Below are 20,260 nucleotides of genomic sequence, written 5' to 3' on the forward strand. Positions count from 1 at the left end.
AGCTTCCAGTCGGATGGGACCTCTCTGGATTCTGAAGATTGCTCAAAAATCATCCAGGTAAGTTTTGGGATTACATCAGCTGGCTCCTTGAGGATTCCTGGATGAATCCCATCAGACCCTGTAGATTTTTAGGGATCCAGCTGGAGCACCAGATCCCACACAATTTCAGGGCTGACTGGGAATTGATCATTTTCTCAGTTGTGGTCCCCCAGCTCAGAGCACTGAGCTTGTTCCATCATCCATGCTGAAGACCAAGGCAAAGAACGCATTAAACACATCTGCCTTCTCCATGTCCCTGTTTGGGAGGTGACCATCCTCATCCTCTAACGGGCTGATGTTATTTCTAATCTGCCTACTGACACTAATATATTTGAAAAAAACCTTTTTTTTTTATTTTCCCCCTACAGGTTTGGCCAACTTCTACTCTGGTTGAGCTTTGGCCACACCAATTTTCTCCCTGACCTTGCTTCCACTGGCCATACACATTCCTTTTTCATCTTACTTCTGAAAAATAGATTCCTCTTCAGCCAAGCTGGTCTTCTGCCTTTCCTGTTTGACTTGCAACATCTAGGAATTGCCTGCTCCTGTGTCCTTAGGAGGTGATATAAATGATCACTTGCTTCCCCTTGTTTATAAATGATCACTTTGCTTTCTCTTGCTCTGCTGTTGAAACACCTTGTGTCTGGTCTTTCAAAAGAGAATTATGCTTATCCCATTGTTTTGGAAAGGCATGAGATACCACCGAGCAACCTTCGGGTTAATTAAGTTTTTGCTGTGCAATTATAATTTTATTTCCTGAGAAATTGCATGAGAGTAATATAATGAGGAATTAGATGTTACAGGCATAAGATCTTACCGAAATAACAAACAAATGACATGATCATCATGGCAAACTCCTTGAAATGGCCTTTCCTGTTCAGGTTCAGGGCGGTGGAAAGCAGTGGAAAGCTATTAAAGAAAATCAGCTGGGGGAAGAAGACAGCCACTTCCACCATCTGTATTAATATACAAAGTTTCAAATGGTTTGAGGGGATGGTTGTTGTACACACGGAACAGAGAACATTCTTCATTTTTCCTGTTAGGATCCCTTGCATTTTTTGAGTACTTACAGGATCATGGAATTATTCTTGAATTTTAGAGAAGTGTATATATGATACTGGTCTTTCCACCTTTGAGAGATCAAAACACGGATGCCTTCAAATACCACATTCTGAGATCTGCTTTTCAAAGAGGTTTCATGTTGTAATTCTGGTTTGGCTCTTGATTTTTTTTAAACTCCCTATGCTTATTTCACTATATATGTGTGTGACAGTGAGGGTGGCCAACTCCATAATTTTTGAAGTGACTGCAAGTAAAGCCTTTTCACGTTGCAAAAAATTCTCACACCCACCTCTACTAACTCCTTCCCAGCAATTAATTCTGCCAGAATGTTCTCCCCACATAGATTTGTGTTCATCCTTCAATCTTATCACTGCTGCTTTTGAGTTTTTCACCCTCTCCCAAAACAGGAGGTGTGGTTGTAACTTTCCACTTCTCCCTTATGTGTTCCTCCTGCCCCAGAAAGTGCTTCAGGGGAAGGAAGAGTGAAAAACAAGCAGTTTTTCTTCCATCCAGCCAGCTGAGAGGAACAGGGGGAAGGAAAGCTCAAGTGTCATCCCTTTTAAAAACCTGAGGAATCTAAGAGGTGCAAATATATGGACAGGGCTTTGGAGCTCTATGTGCTATTGGTTTCGTGGAAGACCCATCTTTTTGGATAGAAAAATTAGTGGTACAGAATTTAGGTGTTAAATATAAATTAGTTCACAGTCCATATAGTTTTGGTCTATATCATCCTAGTTAACTGCCTTCTCTTCCACCTGATAAATGGTCAGTTGTCTATTCCATGTCTCTCATTTATGACAATTTATGACCACTTGCTTTAGCTCCAGTTTTTCACCTTTTGTAGTAGCACAATAGTCCCAAGTCTCTCTTGCTTCTAACATTACTCCAATTACCAGGAGACACCCTTGGGATATTCAGGCCCATTAGCATCTGCGTTGCTCTGGTTCTCTTCCTCTCCAGGGAGCGTTTTGGCAGCCTCTGTGCGTTTAAGGATGTGACAAAGCAACTACAGAGGCTGGAGAGTTAGATCAGAGAGGGCAGAGACAAACTTAAACCGTGGGGAGGGCCATTCAGGGAAGCAATGGGCTGGGATGCAGAGCTGCCTGTAAATGCTGTGCATGACAGATATGTAACTTTATTGGGTTAGACGTCCAGCATCTTTCCAGTCCCTGCTTTGACAGGAATTAACCAAATCCTTCGGAACATGGTAAACTGGGGAAAATGTGTTATTCTTCTTTCTAAGTAGAATGCTCGTTTTGACAAAAATCGAGGTATGATTTCTAAAAGGGGATTCCGCCCCCGGAAAAGGTACCCAGTGACACAGTCCCGCAAGAGCCCTCCGCCCGTGGGAGTAATCCCAAAGCAATCTCCGAACGTGTGTCCCCGCGGCGCCGGGAGGTGCTGCCACACGCCCCGGAGAAGGCAGCGCTGCCGGCGGGAGCCGGGCAGGGCAGGACCGGGAGCCGGGCAGGGCAGGGCCGGGAGCCGGGCAGGGCAGAACCGGGAGCCGGGCAGGGCAGGACCGGGAGCCGGGCAGGGCAGGGCCGGGAGCCGGGAAGGGCAGAACCGGGAGCCGGGAAGGGCAGAACCGGGAGCCGGGCAGGAGCCGGGCAGGGCTGGAAGCAGGGCAGGAGCCGGGCAGGGCCGGGAGCCGGGCAGGGCCGGGAGCGGCGCACGCCGCGCTCCGCGCCTCACGGCCGCCGGGGAGCGACACCTGCGGCCGCACCGCGCCCTCGGCCGGCCAGCGCTCCCGGCCCCTCCAGGCAGAGCTGGCCCGACCTCGGGGTCTGCTCCCGACGCTGGGGCGGAGGGGCGACAGGCAGGGGCTGCTCTCACGGCGGCCCGCGAAGGCACCTCCCGCTACCGCTGCTGCCGCCGCCGCCCTGAGGCGCTTGCTCTGGGCGGGCGCTCGCTGCCCTCCCCGGCGAGGAGGAGCGCGGCTGCCGCCCCCGCCTCCGGGGGAGCCGGGCAAGGCATGTGCGTGCGGGGTGGCGCCTTCCGGAGGCGCAGCGAGCCCCGGGCGGGCTGCGCGGCCGCGGCGTCCCGGCGCTCCGTGCCCATGCCGCCGCCGCGGCTCCTCCTCTCCGCCTCCCGCGCGGGAGCGCGCCCCGCTCCACTCCCCGGCCGCCTCCTGCGGCAGCGGCCGCCGCGCCTCTGAGCGAGTTGCGCGGGCTCTGCCCGATGTGGCAAGGGGCGATGATGATGAGGAGGAGACGCCGCTACCTGCTGGAGCGGGCAGAGCAGGCGGGCGGCGGCTGCGGGGCGAGCGGAGAACAGTCCCGCTCCCGGGACTGGCTCTACGAGTCCTACTACTGCATGAGCCAGCAGCACCCGCTCATCGTTTTCCTGCTGCTCATCGTGATGGGCGCCTGCCTAGCCCTGCTCGCCGTCTTCTTCGCCTCGGGGCTGGTAAGAGACACCCTCCCTGTCCGGGACCCGCGCTGTCCCGGGGCTCCCGGGCATCCCCGCTGCCGCCGCCCCGCTGGCATCGCCGTGCCCAGCCGAGCCGAGGCGCACGGGGCGGGACGGGGCGGACGGGACGGCCGAGAGCAGCCGGTGCTGCAGCTCCTGCGGCGGAAAGTTGGTGGCGAGAGGCGCCGAGGTGGCGGCGGGACCGGGGAACCCTCGCCCGAACTTTGCTGCCCGGTGTTCGGAGGCGACGCGGGAGCAGCGGCTGAAAGAGCGAAAACTGAGTCAACAAGCGCATCGAGTTTAATTCACTTAATTCCTTGGCTCCGCTCTCTTCCAGCTGGCGGCTTGGCCGTGCTGGCTCTTATAGTGGCAGGGTTTGAATCGCCGCACAGAAATGCAGTCGCTACCTGGATCTGAAGTAGTATTTTTAGTGCAACTAAGCGAGCACGGCAAGTAAACCGTGCCCATCCTTGTGCTAGCCCCCTCTCTCCCCCATGACATCATTTTCTAGCATTTGACCCATTTTCTCAAGAAAGCTTTTGGGACAGCGCAGCCTTCGTTTTTAAGGAAGGTGAAGTTGGGTTGATCGGGTTCTGCGTGCTCAGTGTGGGGTTCCCAGGCTTTGGGAAGAAAAATGTGTCACAGCAGCAGGTGACTGTCGGTATCAGTTTATCTCCCCTGAAATGGGTGGCGTTTTGCCCTTGCGAAGGAAAAGCTGCAGAGGGCAGTAAAATTCTTGGTCCTTTACAGAGTTTTCCTGCTGTTGATGATTAGAAGCAGGCTGTTGGCATTACTGTATACTTCTGAAATATTTGAGTGGTCTCAGATTCTCCCCCCACCTTTTATTTATTTATTTTTTTAAAAAGAAAGAATATTTATATGGTCTTCTGGAAAGCTGAATGTTTATTGAATAGAGCTATTTATCTCTAAAGGCAAGGATAAGCAGGTCGGTATAATCTAATAGATTCTCCTAGAGGCACTGCAGCTAATGTTTGCTTTTACAGAGAATCCTGCTTTCTTGCTTAACCAAACTTTTGTCTTAAAACGTAAAGGAACTGCCTGCAGGGTTAGCTAAGCTTTGAGTCAATTGGTGGTTTATTTCCTTTTGGTGTTTGTATTAGTTGTATTTTAAGCTTTTTGTTCAACCACTCCTACTAAATAGAAAACAGTTACAAAAGTGAAGCCAGTAATGGTGATGCTTCATAATTCAGTTGCTTAATGTCCAAGCTCTGGAGCTTGTAACTTGAGCTTGTAACTTGGAGCTCTGTGTGCAAAATACAGGTTTGACTTCTGATCTCATTCTAGTATGTTAATGTGGGTGCTTGTCCATCAGGGCTGAAGGGACTGTTGGGAGGTGGAATTGGAAGTCTGTCAGGCAGAGTTAACTGTGGAGATGTACACTGTACTTGCTCACAGTCAAGGTGGCAGAATTTGAGCTTGACACTGTTTAGCACTAAATTTTGTACATTTCAGTTGTGGTATGGTCTATAGCTTGTTTAGCATGTGATTATTTTGGTAATTTCGTCTCTTGAGGTAAATAATTTGTGGCAATGAAGGTGGCAAAAAACTGGACCCAGATGGAAGGACTGCTGAAAGTTACAGGAACAAAACTGTGAGCTGGCTGAATCTTGCCAGGCATTAGTTCATCAGAAAGAGTGAAGTTAATAGTTCTGTCTGCATTTGGAATTCCAGACATACCGGAAAAGAAAAAAAAAAGCTTTTAAAACCTTTTTCCTGAGCCTTTATCTTCCTGTAGCTAACAACTGGATGGGTTAGTGGAGAAAGAGGTGGGGTTCATCCAAGTTTCCAGTCGACAGCTAAAAGTAACTTCAGGCAGAGAGAAAGCTTGTCTATATGGACTTCCAGCCACAGGATGCTGGACAAAATCCTTTGGAGCCCTGCCCAGAATTTCACCTTAAAGCGCTTAATTGTAGTCTAGTTTCCGGTTGCATTTATGATTAAAATATTCCTGAAGGTTTAAATCAGTTTGTCCCGCATCTGAATAAAGGGAGATAATAAAAAATAATAAAAAACATATATAAATTTTATAGAGCTTTAGAATTGTGGAATTTTTAGTATTTTTTTTTTTTTTTTGTGCCTGGTGATGTAAAAGGAATATATAGTTAGGAGTATCTGAGCCAAAAAAGCTGGTATTAATATCATTATCTTTTATTTTGCACAACTTGTACATGTGTGATTGTTTTGACAGAAGACCTAATTTTGTAGAGAAGACTGAGTGGAAGTGAAGTGGGATAGTTCTGTGCAGATCTGTGCTATGCATATCAAGTTAAGGGAGATATTTCTTAATAGTTGTTTCCTTTAGATTTGTACAAAGCAGTTAAGATTTCACTGAAAGTTACTTAAGCCTGTTGTGGAGACAAAACTCCAAAATGACTCACTCTAACACATAATTTGGATTTCTTGCTTGTGCTTCATAGAACAGCTTAGAACATGGAATGTGGGATTGGACATTGTAAGGATGAAGCGTGAGCCATTTTTATGTTCTAGGCTGTCTTAAGCTTGGAAACCAGTGGAAGTGAGAGGAGGTTTTCCTTCTATATTAATGTTTTATTTGGTTGTTAAAATATATCACTGTGATGTCTGAGTTGCCCTTTTTTGTGTTTTTTTTCGTGTGGCAAAGTATTCTTAAGTGTTCCCAAACATAGCCAGCCACATAGGGATGTATTTCACTTACTCAGCTCTTTCAACCTGTCAGAATACAAGCTATAGCCTTCCTGATTTCAGATGAAAAATTTATGAAAGCTGTTGCAAAATTACAGTAAACGAGATTACTTACAAAGTGTGCCTGGAAATCTGATTACTTTTCTTTCAGACAATGTACTGCTATTATTACTGGGAGAGGTTTCTTGGGAGATTTTGCTTTTGTTTCAGAGAACTATTGTGATTTTGACCTTTGGAATTAAGCACTCTATCTCCTCAGACACTAGATATAAAAATTCTAGAGTCGGCTTGAACGATGACCATTCACAGCTTGTAGTTTTAAATAATGTAGTGATAGTATCAACGTTTGAATTTCCTGTGTCAGAGTAGCCTCTGTATTTCTTTACCTGGTGTGAACTGCAAACTGGCAAAATGAGATCAGTCATCCATGTTTAGCTTCTTGTTTAATCGATAGAGAGTAAATTATTTTCCTGAACCTGCGAAAGCCTTTCAGGACTTAAAAATGCCAGAGGTCAGCTTCATTTTCTCTCTGACTGTTGTTTTGTTCTTTCAATGTAATATGTATGAAAAACTCATTATTCACCCATCTCTCCCTTTTTAGTACTAAAAGCTTATGGCCATTTTTAGTGGTATCTAGAACAGTTTTGTCTCTGCAGGAGCACATCTCTTATAACTACAATTTGCAGGAGATTGACAAAAGCCATTTTTAAATTCATAGTGTAAATATGAGTCTACCTGAAATATCTGAAATTGTGGTTAATTTCTTACATGATTTAACAAAAACTCTGAAGACAGGGGTGATGCCCAAATTGTACGATGTATTGAAAGGCCATAATTTCCTTTACCCATGCATTTTTCTAGATTTAAAGACTGCCTAGTCCATAGATAGAGGCTTCAACAAGGACCTACACTTGAGGGATATCAAAATCTTTTAGCTCTCATGTTGTAAGTGGGAGAAGACTTCTCTCTTCCAAAGGACTCTGAGATTGTGCTGGCTCAGCCACCCAAGGACTGTCTGTGGAGCAGAGCATTTGCCCCCTCCACCACTTCTTTGAAGCTCCTGAAAAGCTCAGGATTGTGCTGGTAGGCTTGGTTTAGATTCCTGAAGCTTTTTGTGGAGTTATATATTCAAGAAACTAAAGGTTGGCTGCAAATCTGTTTTACTGACATACCCAAATACCTTCTGTATCAAAAAGGGGAGTAGTCAGTGGTTCTTAAAGAAGGAATAAAATTAACTAGGTAGCTGTACCTGCAACATGGCAGATGTACATTCTGGAGTTGGTTTTCTGGCATCAGACAGACTGAATTTACTGTCATCTGATCCTGCATGGAAGAAGCAGCTGCCTCATTCTGAAGGAGTACGTGGAAACTTTCTGGCTGCCAACCTGGTTGGCAGAGAACTGTTCTTGTGCAAAGAGAAGATCAGGAGAATCCTATAAGCCTCTTGGGGCTTGAACTGAGGTGTGCCATTTCTTCCCTCTAATTGGTGTTACTCCTGAAATAAATTCTTGCTGTTTCTGGTGTAAGCTGGACATCAGCCAAGCCCTTCCAGATTTCCATTATCAGAATCTCATCCTGAAATAAAGGGGGAAAAGTCTTCTGAGTCCATGTGGAAAAAGTAGTTTTAACAGGCATGTTTCATCATTTCCTTAAAAGTATCTGATGTGTACCTGTGGTAATGTTCTCATCTCATCAGTCTGCCTCTGCAGAATTCATCCATCCACACCAAAAGGTCACCATACTGGCGACATGATTTTGTATCTCTATTCTTGTTCTTGTTACTCTCTGTTATAACCTAATTGCATGGAATAATACAGCCATACTATAAGACCATTTGTACTCTCCATTTTAGGATATCTTTTGAGATCAACCCTCTGTAATTTGCAGCTTTTTTTAGTTTAAGAGCACCAACTGTTTTCCCAAAGTCCAAGAATACCCAAGGTCTGAAAACGTTCCTTGGAATCCTTTGCAGACTGAAAGTAAGCCAAAGCATCTGTTATAGTGTTTTCAAACTCCAATATATTAATTCCTCCAAGAACACAGCTAAATCTCAGCAAAGGTAACGAAGTAAGAAAATCCTCACTAGTTGAAGGACAAACAGGGATATTTTTTACATGCTTGATGCTATGGTTGTTGTGCTCAGGAGGTATCCTACCTCTCCTTAAACTCTACTGCCAACATGAGAAGGAATACAAAATCAACATCAGTGTATTTACAATGACTTTTCTTTCCACAATTACAGTTATAATTGACTACCCAGTTCTGCTTTCAAGGCCCCTATTAAAATGTTCCATGAGGAAGTCCCATGTTTCTAATTCTTTTTTTTGCCTCTAGACACCATTTAGCAGTATATTCTTCTAGCTATAGTTGCTGGTTACTTGATATGGTCTTAGGATGTTGCTGTCCCTGGCAGATGTTCCTTCTGATGTTCTCTGAGAGTGACTTTTAAAAGGTGATATTACCTCTTTTGTCAGGCAAGAAGGGTTGCTGTGTCTTCCTGTCTGAAGCAGGAGTTGCCTGGATTTCCGTCTGGTTTCAGTCCTCAGTTCTACATCAGTCTAGGCTGCTACTTCTTTCATTCACTAATGACACTCACAGTACATCTGTGGTTACTTTTATTGCTGCTAAGAACTTGTCTCATTTGCCAGTCCCTAACAAGCCTGGAAGCAGAGCCATCAAGTTAATGAGGTGCTGGTGGCAACCTCACTTTGCATGCCTCTGTTTCATCTTTCATATTGAACCTAAATCCTGAATAAGAATTGGATAAAATTATGAGTATGGCAGTATTGGAAAAATGCTTAGCCTTTAATTGTAATATTAATAAATTAAAGTTTTATGAATACCTTGGCAATAGAAAACTTATTTAATGCCACGAATTGTGACTCAAAATGGCAGATCCACAACTTCTAATCATTACTGCAGCTGACAGAAATAATAAATGACGACGACTAGAGCTGTTGTTTATTGATGTGCAATGGGAATAAGACAGATGATGGATTGGGCTCCCATTCTCTGCTGTCTTTATCAGCCTCAAGCCAGGTGCATGGATTCACAAATCCTGTTCTGGCAACTTCACAGTGGATCTGCCATGGACCTGTGAATACCTGCCTGCTTATCTTCCTTAAATTTTTATAAATTGGCTTCAATTTCCTTGTTTTGGACAGATATATCCAAGCCATTTGTGGGGATCTTAAAACTCATACAAAATGTTGAATATGATTCTTTGATCCTTGAAGAGCTCTTCTAGATTAAGGACCTTAGCCAGAGATCACCATCCCTGTATTTACACTGTGATGAAGAAAACTTCTTGTTGTAACAGTAGTGGTCACTGGAGTCTTCCAGGCTGCTCCATGCATGACTCCAAACTGATGGACACTTCACACAGATAGATGTAAATCTCTTGAGCATGGGAACAAAGTACAGCTGAACACCTGTAGTGTTTGATTCTGTGCCTACCTCCTCAGTCACAGCTGATCTGTGATCCCAAATAATTATGTGCTGCCATAGTAGCTTCTGCATATTTCAAAAAGAATGAATCAGATCAAGCCATATTGATCTGTCATAATGAGAAAATGCCAGTAGGTTAAACTTCTGTTTTAGAGGATCTGGATCCAAAAATAAGTGAATTGGCACAGTTCTGCCCTTTTTTCCCTGACTTTTTTTTGTTTTGAGCATCAAACCGGATGAAAAAACTTAAAACCTGAAACAGCTCCATGCATTTTCTTGTCCATCTTTCCTTTTTATATTTTGAATAAGCAACCTTCAGACACTGAACTTTATTCAGGTGGTGCTGAAAATTGAAGGGACTAGAGCACCATCTGTATGGAGGAATTCGTGGCTGTGTCTGCACTTACTCTCCCAGTTGTCTGTTTCACAAAGCTGTATAGAAACTTTATCTCTTCTCTAAACAGAACTTTTGTTCTTAGTGGTATATATGTATATATATATGTATTTTTATATATATGTAATATAAATGCCCCTTGCTGTTTCTGGTGTGACTATTCCAGGCTTGTGTTTGGGAGAGGTAGAGGAAATGACTATAAATGATGATGATGACATATTAGTCTGATCATTCTCTTCTTTCACCATCCATGGTCCAGTTTTGAAGGTTTTCTTACCTGGAAGGTGTGCTCCAGGAGCAATGGCTTCTGGTTGCATACACCAGAGAGCAGCTGGGATGAGAAGTGCTCTGGCCCACCTGTCTGTTCCCCAAATAGCTTCTCAGAGCTGCTCAGTAAGGTTTGCAAAAGTACTTAGAACTTACTTTTTCCAGCTTGTATTCTCACAGCTGAGCTCTGTACTTTAGACCTTTTAAAGAGCCTAATTGCTATGCAATTATAATAACAGTGGATCTGCTCACTGACAGGATAAATGGGATTGCTGTCCTTCAATTCTAGGTAAAATTTCAATATTCCATTCTCCAGTTTGCTTTACTTTGGTCAGTCTGGCAGGAAAATCCTAGAAAGACTGGATTCCCCCCAGCTGCTTTTCCAGCAAGACTGATTTCAGGCTGAGGACTTGGAATTGTTACTTCCTCTGAGAAAAGTGTTAGGAAAACAGATGCTGTTTGAACTTGACTCAACACCTGCTTGCTAGTGCTCTTGTTCCTATAGAATTGTTTAGGTTGGAAGGACCCTTAAGGTCATCAAATCCAGCCATTAATCCAGCACTGCCAGATCCACCATTAAGCTATGTCCCTAAGTGACACATCCACATGTGTTTTAAATACCTCCAGGAATGGTGACTTCAGCACTTCCCTGGGTAGCCTGTTCACCCTTTTGGTAAAAGAGATTTTTCCTGATATGTGATCTAAACCTTCCCTGGTGCAATTTAAGGCCATTTTCTCTTTTCCTATTGTTTGTTATTGGGTGAAAGAGACCAAAACCCACCTTGCTATGCCTTTCAGGTAATTGTAGGAAGTGTTAAAGTCCCCACTGAACAACTTTTTGTCCAGGCTAGACAACCCTAGTTCCTTCAGCTGCTCCTCATAAGTCACTTCAGTTGCTTCATGTACCTTGGCAGGTGAGTGGATTCTCTTTCCTTGATGCAGGTATTGTGATGGTCCTTTGCAGCAGCACAGTGGATTGAGCTGTCTAGTCTGGTCAAGACCTGGGACGTGGTAGGGGAGGTTGTCCAGACCAGGGATTTGTCCTGTAAACCCCACTGAGATCCTCACCCTGCTAACTCATGCCAGAAAATGGCCATAGGCTCTCACTGGGGCTTGTTCTGTATCAGTGAGCTCTGTGAGTTTTTAAACTTGGTAGGTGGTGGGATTTTATAAAATTGCTTCAAGTGATGCAACATCTGTTTAACAGTAAAACAATTTACCAGATTGGTTTTGCTTTCTTTGATTTTTATTATTTTCTTACCTGTGCTTTAGTGAAATAGGGTAATAGTACTTAGGAAAAAGCCCTGAACTAACACAAAAGTGCCTTTCTGTATTTGCAGAATCTCTTTGCTCTGTTTCCTATGATTAAGTTTGAAGTTTTACTCCCAAGATGTTATTTGGCAGTTATATTTTGAATGTAAGTTAACATGTTTGTAACCTTCACTTGAAGTTTTATCATAATAGAAATAATAGCCGTTGCAGAGTGTGGTCCTGATCATGGAGTAAAAAATGAAACAAGAAATCTCTTAGGTTTAGAGTCAGTTGAACCCAGTGACATGTGAGAGTGTGGAAAGTATCCTTAAGGGAGCAAACTCTAAGAATATTGTTGGGATAATAATAAAGGTGTTTAGTGTGTAATTGCACAACCTTAGGAAACACTTGAAAAGTAATTACGAAATGACAGTAGTGCCTTTCAATATTAAATCTATTTTTCATGCTACCCTATTATGCCTGTTAGTTAAATCTCTGGAATATTCTTGCAAAATGTATTTTTAAAAGACCCATTAGAGAGAGGAGCCTAAGTGTGCCTTTTTCTTCATTAAACAGACCCTTAAAATGAGCAGTTTCCTTATGTGCTGAAGCTCATGTGCTCCCTGGTTCAAATTTTGCCATTACTTTTAAGTGTGTTGCATCTTGACACTTTTTCTTGATTACAGTCAGATTCTCAAGTTATTATGTCAGCAGGAAAATGGTGAGGGAAAGTCACCTTTTAGCTTCAATTTAAAAGTGACAGCCAAAATATGTAACTGTCAGTATTAAATAGCACAGAATCAAATGAGTACTTCTGACTTCTACACATCTAAACAAGTATTTCAGACTTCCATGAATCTATATGGATACAAGACAGGCCATGATTTCATTTTTAATACGTGTTACAGTGCAGTTAATCTGAAAAACATGTCTTTGAGTCTTGTGAAATATTGTATTATCCATAACATTTAGCTGATGGAGCTCTTCCAGTGACACGTTTTGAATATATTTAACTACAAAATATGCATTCTTACTAAGTGTTTTACTCAGTTTATCTTCCATGTATTGTGATTGGTATAAATAGTAGTTACATTTATTGGAGAATTTCTTTGAAAGTCTTTTTATAATATAAGGAAGGATTTTGAGAATATCTGAAAAATAAGCTAAATTGAGTTATTAACCCAGCTTTTTTTGAGAGGAAGTCAGAACCAAGACATGTAGAATAAAGTACGCAAGAAAGATATTTTGATCACTATATTTACATTAAAAATTAATAAATAATGTAAGTAGATTCTAATTACCTCTGGAGCATGAAATAATTAGTTTAATCAAAGTAGAGATTTTTGCTCAGTTTCCTGCTTGTTGTTCAGCTACTGCCATTGAGCAGGACAATTTTTGAAGACCACCCAGCTGAGTCTTGTAGCCACTAGTACTTGTGTTCGACCATCCTGTTTTTCTTGAGCTGTTACATGTTTCAAAGTAAAGCTTTTGTTAATTGCCAGCCTAAGAGAAGGCTGAGATGCTGCCCCATGACCTGGAGGCATGGCAATCCTGTTCATGTTCCCAGACCCTGTTCCTGGGCCCTCTGAACCCCAGCTTATTAAATACATATTTGTATGCACTGACAGATTTTATCTGACATGTGGTTAACAAGGAGAGGACACAAATCGATGAAAAATAAACCAAGAGAGAGAAAATTGCTGATTTGCAAATGAGGATGTATTAAAAAAATCACTCCCTGTTCAGGTTGAGTACATGGTGTTTGCACAGGGCATAGTTTTGAATATAAAATATACAGGCCCACACGTCCCAGTTCTAGTAATTATGTTTTTGGTAGGTTGTTCTCGTTGTTTTGGTTGTTTCAGATTTGTTCTCTATTCCATGGCATATGATACAGTAGGAATGGTGAGGAGCTCATGGGGTTCTGGCTACACCTGTGCATGCAGATAGCTCCAGTGGAGGTTGTTCCTGTTAAACATCAAAAGAGCTCTGGATTAAAGGACGGTTGTGGTCACTCCATGCAGAGAAGAGAAACCTGAAAAGCAAGTGTTACTCCTTCAGAATCTAGCCACTCTGTTGCAGCTTTGACTATTCATGAAAACTATGAAAACTTTGCATTCATTTGGAAGTGGTGATTGAACCAGAATGATGGTAGCATTGTGATGTTCTCCTTTATTCTGTTTTTCTATGCTCTTCATTTTGGGTTGATTTTTGACTGCTGGTGAGCACCTAAGTGATGTTTTCATGGGTCCAGCTACAATAAACACCTAATATCTCTAAGTATTAGCATCCAGCTAAGAGATTGTCTTGTGTATAAAGTTAGGATTGCTCTGAGGTGCATCTCTGCACACACATCTCTGCTGAAATTCACCTGCCATTTTCTTGCTCCTCAGTGACTCTTAGGAGATCCTTTTGTGTTTCTTCATGGCTGACCCTCATCTTTGCTGGATTGCTGTTCAGCCCTCTTCCAAATGGTTTATGGATGTTTTGAACATATACCCCAGGATTCCTGAGAACTTTGATACCTTTGTTTTTAACAATTTTTCCGGACTTGCTGGTACTCCCCTTAGTCTTTGAGAAGGATCCCAGGAGAGACTGGCATTACATCACAGTCTTTGGATACTGTGGAACTTTTGGGTGCAGGTTGCATGCTAATACTGTTTGAGCTCTTTCTTCTTTAAGGCTTATTTGCCCTTTGTGGTGAACCCTGACTGCTTGTGGTGATTTTCTTTTTTTATTTTTACATTTCATGTTTCTTCTTTTGTCTGTGATGCCTTACACTAATGCTCCAATTTGAGACAGACTTTCTGATTTATTTCCCATGCATAGATTATTTTGGAGTGAGAATTATCCCACAATAAACACAGATTAAGGAAAAAAGCAAATAAAACAAAATAACTAAAACTCTTTGTGCTGCAACCTGTTTTCTAGTTGTTCTTTTTAATACCTTCATCATCTGTTTGTTTGGAAGTCCTTTAGCAGGCTGCCAATTCCTGATTATGTTTCAAAAATAATTTACTACTTATTTGTATACTCTTAAAAATAATTTCCCAAGCAAGTTATTTTCTTGGCCTGCATTATTGAGTCCTTATATTAAATCCTTTTTTATTATTCCCTTGCAGTTTTTGGTTTTTTTTTTGTCCTCTACAGAATATAATTTTTAGAAGCTTCCTTACTTGGATGTTGAGACATTCTGGTTGTGTATTTTGGTCTTTCTCAAGTTGTTTGGAGGATTTGATTAGCTTTTGCCTCTGAGTTTTATAGTGTCTTCAGGCTACCTACAAAGACTTTAATCTGTAAGCTTATAGCTCCCCCTTTCAATTTTAAAGTTCAGGCTTTGTTTTTAAATTGCTTTCTTAACAAGATTTGTCATTGTTATAAAGAAACTCCTCAATAGCAATATTTTGTGGACTTTCTTTCAATTTCTTGAGATCAGACAGATCTCAAGATTGTTTTCTCATTCTTTGTATGGGTGGGTGTTTTCATCTGTGTACCTGTTTGTTTTGTTTTTCAGCAGTGCATGAGACACAGACTGTGGTCTCAGCTTCCATCTGCTATTGTGATGCTCAGCAAGTCCATCTGGGAATCACTAAAGTATCCCTTGACCTGCTATGTTTTCTTCTTTGACAGCCTTCCTTATATCTGCATGATAACCAGTCCTCTAAGTAATTTATTTTTATGAAGCTTTACTGTTCAGTCTCTTTTTTTTGGCTCATAGCCACTTTATACTATTTGTTAATTCTCTTAGACTGTTAGCACAGGCCTTTCTTCAGTCCCTGGTGAACAGTATGGCTTTGAGTCTTTTTCTGCTTTTTCATTATTCTGCTGATGGTCTTTTTTACACCAAGTTTTCAGTAAGACTATTGTGTAAATAATGCTTCAACAACAGGCATTTTAGTTCTTCCAATTTAGCTTCCTAGGCTTGTAGAGAAGAGTGTATCCTTTCATATGGTGTCTTATTTCTCTGCCAGATTTTAAAAAGGGAGTCTGTTCTGCCTTTGCTGAAACCTTCTTAGCTGAGTTTAATCAATTTCTGTCCTTTCATTTAGTTGGGAATCACCGGTCTCCTTGACATTACTGCTTCTCTTAAACCATGCACCCTTTTTCTCTAACAATCCATCTATAACATTCAAATTGGATGTTTTCCTATTATGTTGGAAGTGCTAGAAAACTCATCTTTGTTAAGCTCAGTGGCCTTCTAGAGACAAAATCCCTATTCCCCAAATATTCTGGTTTCTCTGATTTCCCTTTTGAACACATTTTCCTAGCTGCTTATTGAACTCTTGCTTATCTACAGTTTTTTTTTTAAGTGTTTTTTTTTTTGTTTTTTTTTTTTAGCATTTCTGGGAATGCTACAATTGTTCTCTGCTTCTTTCACTAGCAAAAGATATTTTACCTCTAGAAACTTTCTTCCAATTTCTTATGTTACTGTAATTTGCACCACGGTACTTTAGCTCTTTAGCCTTTCCAAACCCTCAGTGAGGTCTGATTTTTTTTTTGCATTAAACAGAGAAGTTTTTGACCTGATATGTCAAGACTTTGTGTTCCTGATAATCATTGCTGCAACACTGAAGCAGGTGAGGTTAGCTTACAGCTATCAGGCAAATTTGGAAAAATCTGGATACAATAGTTTTCTACTGTCTAATTGAGAAGATAAATAATATTTGTATGTAACTGGACTTTTGAAAAAAGCAACCCACTGACCAAAAGTGCTTGACTTGGTAATTAGGCATGTGTGTGGTCAGATGGGTGTTCACAAGACCTGAAGGGTTGGTCATTATTGTCACTGTTAGTCCTGTGTGCTCACAAGGACATGGCCTGTAATACCAAAGAACAGATCTTGTTGGATAGCAGCAGAAGTGTTGCACTGCTGCAAAACTGCACACTTCTCATAACAGAGAAAACACATTTACAGCACATGTGGTTCAAGCTTGGGGAAAGGCTTCAGGTGGCCAGAATGTCATCTGAAGGGTTTGGATGAAATCTTGCTGCTCCAATTATGTTCCCATGCACTAACAAATACAAAATGGTGTAGAATGTGGCCATGGATGCAGAACTGCTTCTTGTGGTTGCATCCATCAGCTGTAATGCCACATGATCCATGTGATGCTCAAATGTCTGGACTGACCTGCATCTAGTGTGGAGTCAAAGATCTCTGTGCACTAACAGCAAGTGTAGACTGCACATCAGACTCAGTAATAGACAGAACTGAATTTCTCAAGACAACAGACATCATGAAACAATTGGATTTGGGCCTGATGCTGTTACCATTGATCTGCTAAGCCAGACAGGGACTGCTGAATCAAAGAGAAAAAAAAAATCAGGCATGCAGTTACTACATAGGGCCTTAGTGAAAATGAAAAGCTTCATTGACACAAACTTCAGGACAGTTTGATTAAAGATACAGGTTGGTTAATTTTCTGCTAATGTCCTTGAATGCGCTGCACAAAGCTCAATGGAAAATTTAAAAAAAAAAAAAAAAAAAAAAAAAAAAAGCTCATAAGAAATCATCTAACCAGGCAGCTAAGCAAGAATAACAAGCAAAGTTTTATGTTATGAAAGATAAATGGTGGGCACAAAAGACAGAGGAGTCTTTCTGAGTTGTGGATCCAGAAAACATGTGGTGTTGGAAATAGCATCTGGCCTTAAAGACATTGTACAATTTCTGAAGTGGAGATGGACTAATGCTAATGGAATTGATGGAAAAGAAACCTGAGACTGCTGGCAAAAACTTTTCAGTTGTTGTCCTAAATGATGGAATCCTAGATGAAACTGTACAGCTGCTTGGCCAGAAGCAGGGCATGGCACCTCTTAATAAAATGGAGATTTTTCTAGCTGTCTACCAGATGGCACACACAGTGCAGTCAGCCATAAGCAAATTCACTAAATTATGAAACCATAGGAGAGGAGTCACAAGAAGCCAGAAGACTTTTCCAGGTTTTATAAAGAAATATTTTTTGAGATATTAGAGAATTTAAATGCTGTGCTGTTTTACAAAGAGAAGGATGATTATGTCTTCTGAAAATCATTGTCTCCTGGAAAAAGTTTTACAGGAAAAATGTGCAGTTTTTGCTGCAGAGACAACTCAACAGATTCTTTCAGTCTGTCCTGTTAAAGGAAGATGTTTGACTGAGAGAACAGCAAACTAGTATTCCTTGAGCCCTGTAACATTTCTTCTAACACTCAACATTTATGAAAATAGCTGCATGAAATTGAAGATACTGAAAATTGAATATATGTATGAAATGAAAAAGTAAATCAATGTCTAAAGAACATTAATCACTTGGTTTTATATTTACATTTAGAGCATGTTTCATTGATCTCAGCAGAAAGGGATTTTTAGTAGGAGTTTCATGTAGTAAATTGTTTGACTTAATTCAAAGCATGTGATATTTCAGATCCCAGCAGGAGTCTTCTGTATATAGACTACTGCTGAATTCCATTAAATAAAAACTACAAAGTGCCAAAAGAACGAGGACCATGTTAAAAGATTTTATTCTAAAACTGGCATTTTAACAGCTTGTTTGTTTATTTTATGGATTATTTCATCTGATTATGTTTTTTTATATAACAGTGATGTGCTCTACAGCAGCTTTTCTGTTTAAAATTAAACTGAGGGCATGACATTATCTGGAAAAGAAGAGAATATAGATTGAGAGAAGGTTGTGGGTTTTAGAAAGATGATTGAAAGTAACTCTTCAGATTTTTCTGGTGATAAGATTATCACACTTTGGAAGAATTTGTGGGGGTTGGAAAAATTTCTAACAGAAGACTTTTTAATTTCTTCAGTAATTAAAAGACAGCAAGATAGAAAACACTCAGGGAGACAGAGCTGTCAGGTAAGATCCATCTCTTGCAGGCTTAGCCATAATGTTCAAAAGTGTCATGCTGATATTTTAATTCCATTACCTCTGGTGTATTTTAATTTCTGAGACTAGCGGGGAAAAAAAAAAGTGCAAAGTGTTTGGGTTTGGTTTTTTTCCTTCTTCCTCCACCTCTTTGGGAAGTGGCTAAGGTAACAGAACAGCTAACCTTCAGGATTTTGCAACACCCAACTTGCTAAACACACTGATAATTGCAAATATTGATCAGGAAGCGGCAAGTTCTCAATGTCCTGTGCTTAAAGTTACAGTTCTATAAGGATTTAGTTCCTCTGAAGTAATAGGAGAATACTGTTCAAAGTAGTTTCCAAAATAAACCTCTTCCTTACAGGGCCTGCTTTTCTTGAGCTGACATTAGCCTGTATTTTAAAGGCAGGATTGTGAAAATCCCCCTGTACAAATTAAGGCTTTCTGTAAAGGATACACATTATAATAAAATTTTATTTTCTCATATATTTTATAAAGTACCTAATGTGTACACTATTCTGTCTTTAAATTTCAATTTTACTTCAGAATTTGTACAGAGTATGGTGGGATGTGAGCAGCTTGTGACAGCAGAAGGATATTGTCCTATGTCAGCTCAGGGACGTCACCTGTCCTCAGGAGCTGATACTGTGTGGTCTATTTTTTTTTTCCTTTGTGTACATTTAAATCAAAATGTAAAATTGTGTAGTAGGCAACTGCAGAAGGAGAGAAAGCAGAAGTAAAATTTTAGATTTAGTGACCAAAATAGTTCAGCTAAGTGTACACATAAAAAAGGAAATTGAGCAGCTGTTAATTTGGAGCGAACATTATGATGGATTGATCTAATTGTAGAATACATATAAATATATGTAGCTGCATGAGCATGCATGTGCATCTAAACAGATATCTGAATATTGTTGGTCTGCTATGAAGCCAGATCTTCACAGAAAGTGAAGTAGTTTTATTACTTTTTTACTAATGTGGAGAAGCTTGCAGTTGACGTGCATCTGGATTTTCTTGCTAGTATATTTGTAGCATGATCCTTATCACTAAAATGCCAGTTTTCCATCATTTAAATATGTGGTTTTCCACATATAAGTCTTAACCTACTCCAGGAGTTTCTGGTTTCCTGTGTGACTTGGGCTGTGTGACAGATGGTGCAAGGAAGTTGATGTTGTCCTGTGCCTGTGACACCTGTCTCCTGCAACAAGAGTTTGGCAATCCCACCTGGGTGAAGTTAAATGCTTTTGGTGCTAACTGAGCTGGCCTTGGTTGTGCCACTTATTAAATCAATTAACTGAAACGAGTTTCAGAGATGGGATTGATCAAAAATCACAACATTCAGATATATAAATCAGTAGTTCTTCCTACTGGTAGGTAGGTTTTATATTTTTACTCTTACTATACAAGATAGCATGCATCTTACTCTATGCAGCTCTTGCAGACACCCCTATGCCTAAATTTAAGACCATAATTTTGTTTTCAGTGTGACTACCCAAGTGCTTGAAATCCTTCATGTGTGTATTTGGAAGCTTAGTGTTTGCATTTCAGGGTTAGCATCACCACTTAAAATTTCCTGACACTTCCTTTGCTTATAGCGTGATTGTCAGTGTTGCAATAACAATTGCTTGAATGTGTGACTTCAGAAATTTAAAAGAGAATTGAAAATAAGAAGAGTTGAAAGATGAGCTGGTTTCTGCCAGGGTGTATTGTGGTGTTCCCTTTGGTTTGAACCTGCCAGGTTGGTGGCTTTTTCTGACCTGGAGCTGGGAGCAGCTGGGTGTCACAGCCTGTGGTGCACATGCAGGCAGGGCTGCAAGGAAAATGAAGAAATGGAAACAGCAAAGGGGGCCAGATTTTT

At 41.1% G+C, this 20,260-nt stretch overlaps 1 protein-coding gene across 1 annotated transcript in view; it reads left to right on the top strand.

The window, feature by feature from the left end:
- The first annotated feature begins 3,064 nt into the window (after positions 1 to 3,064).
- The window catches only part of ADCY2 (adenylate cyclase 2), a 199,363-nt gene continuing 182,167 nt past the window's right edge, over positions 3,065 to 20,260 (top strand). The window contains exon 1 of the mRNA XM_056485305.1: positions 3,065 to 3,510. Coding sequence (XP_056341280.1) covers positions 3,283 to 3,510 — 228 coding nt within the window. The 5' untranslated portion in view covers positions 3,065 to 3,282. The remainder of the gene's footprint in view (positions 3,511 to 20,260) is intronic.

The sequence above is a fragment of the Oenanthe melanoleuca genome, chromosome 2 (genome assembly GCF_029582105.1).
Source record: "Oenanthe melanoleuca isolate GR-GAL-2019-014 chromosome 2, OMel1.0, whole genome shotgun sequence".
NCBI lineage: Eukaryota > Metazoa > Chordata > Aves > Passeriformes > Muscicapidae > Oenanthe > Oenanthe melanoleuca.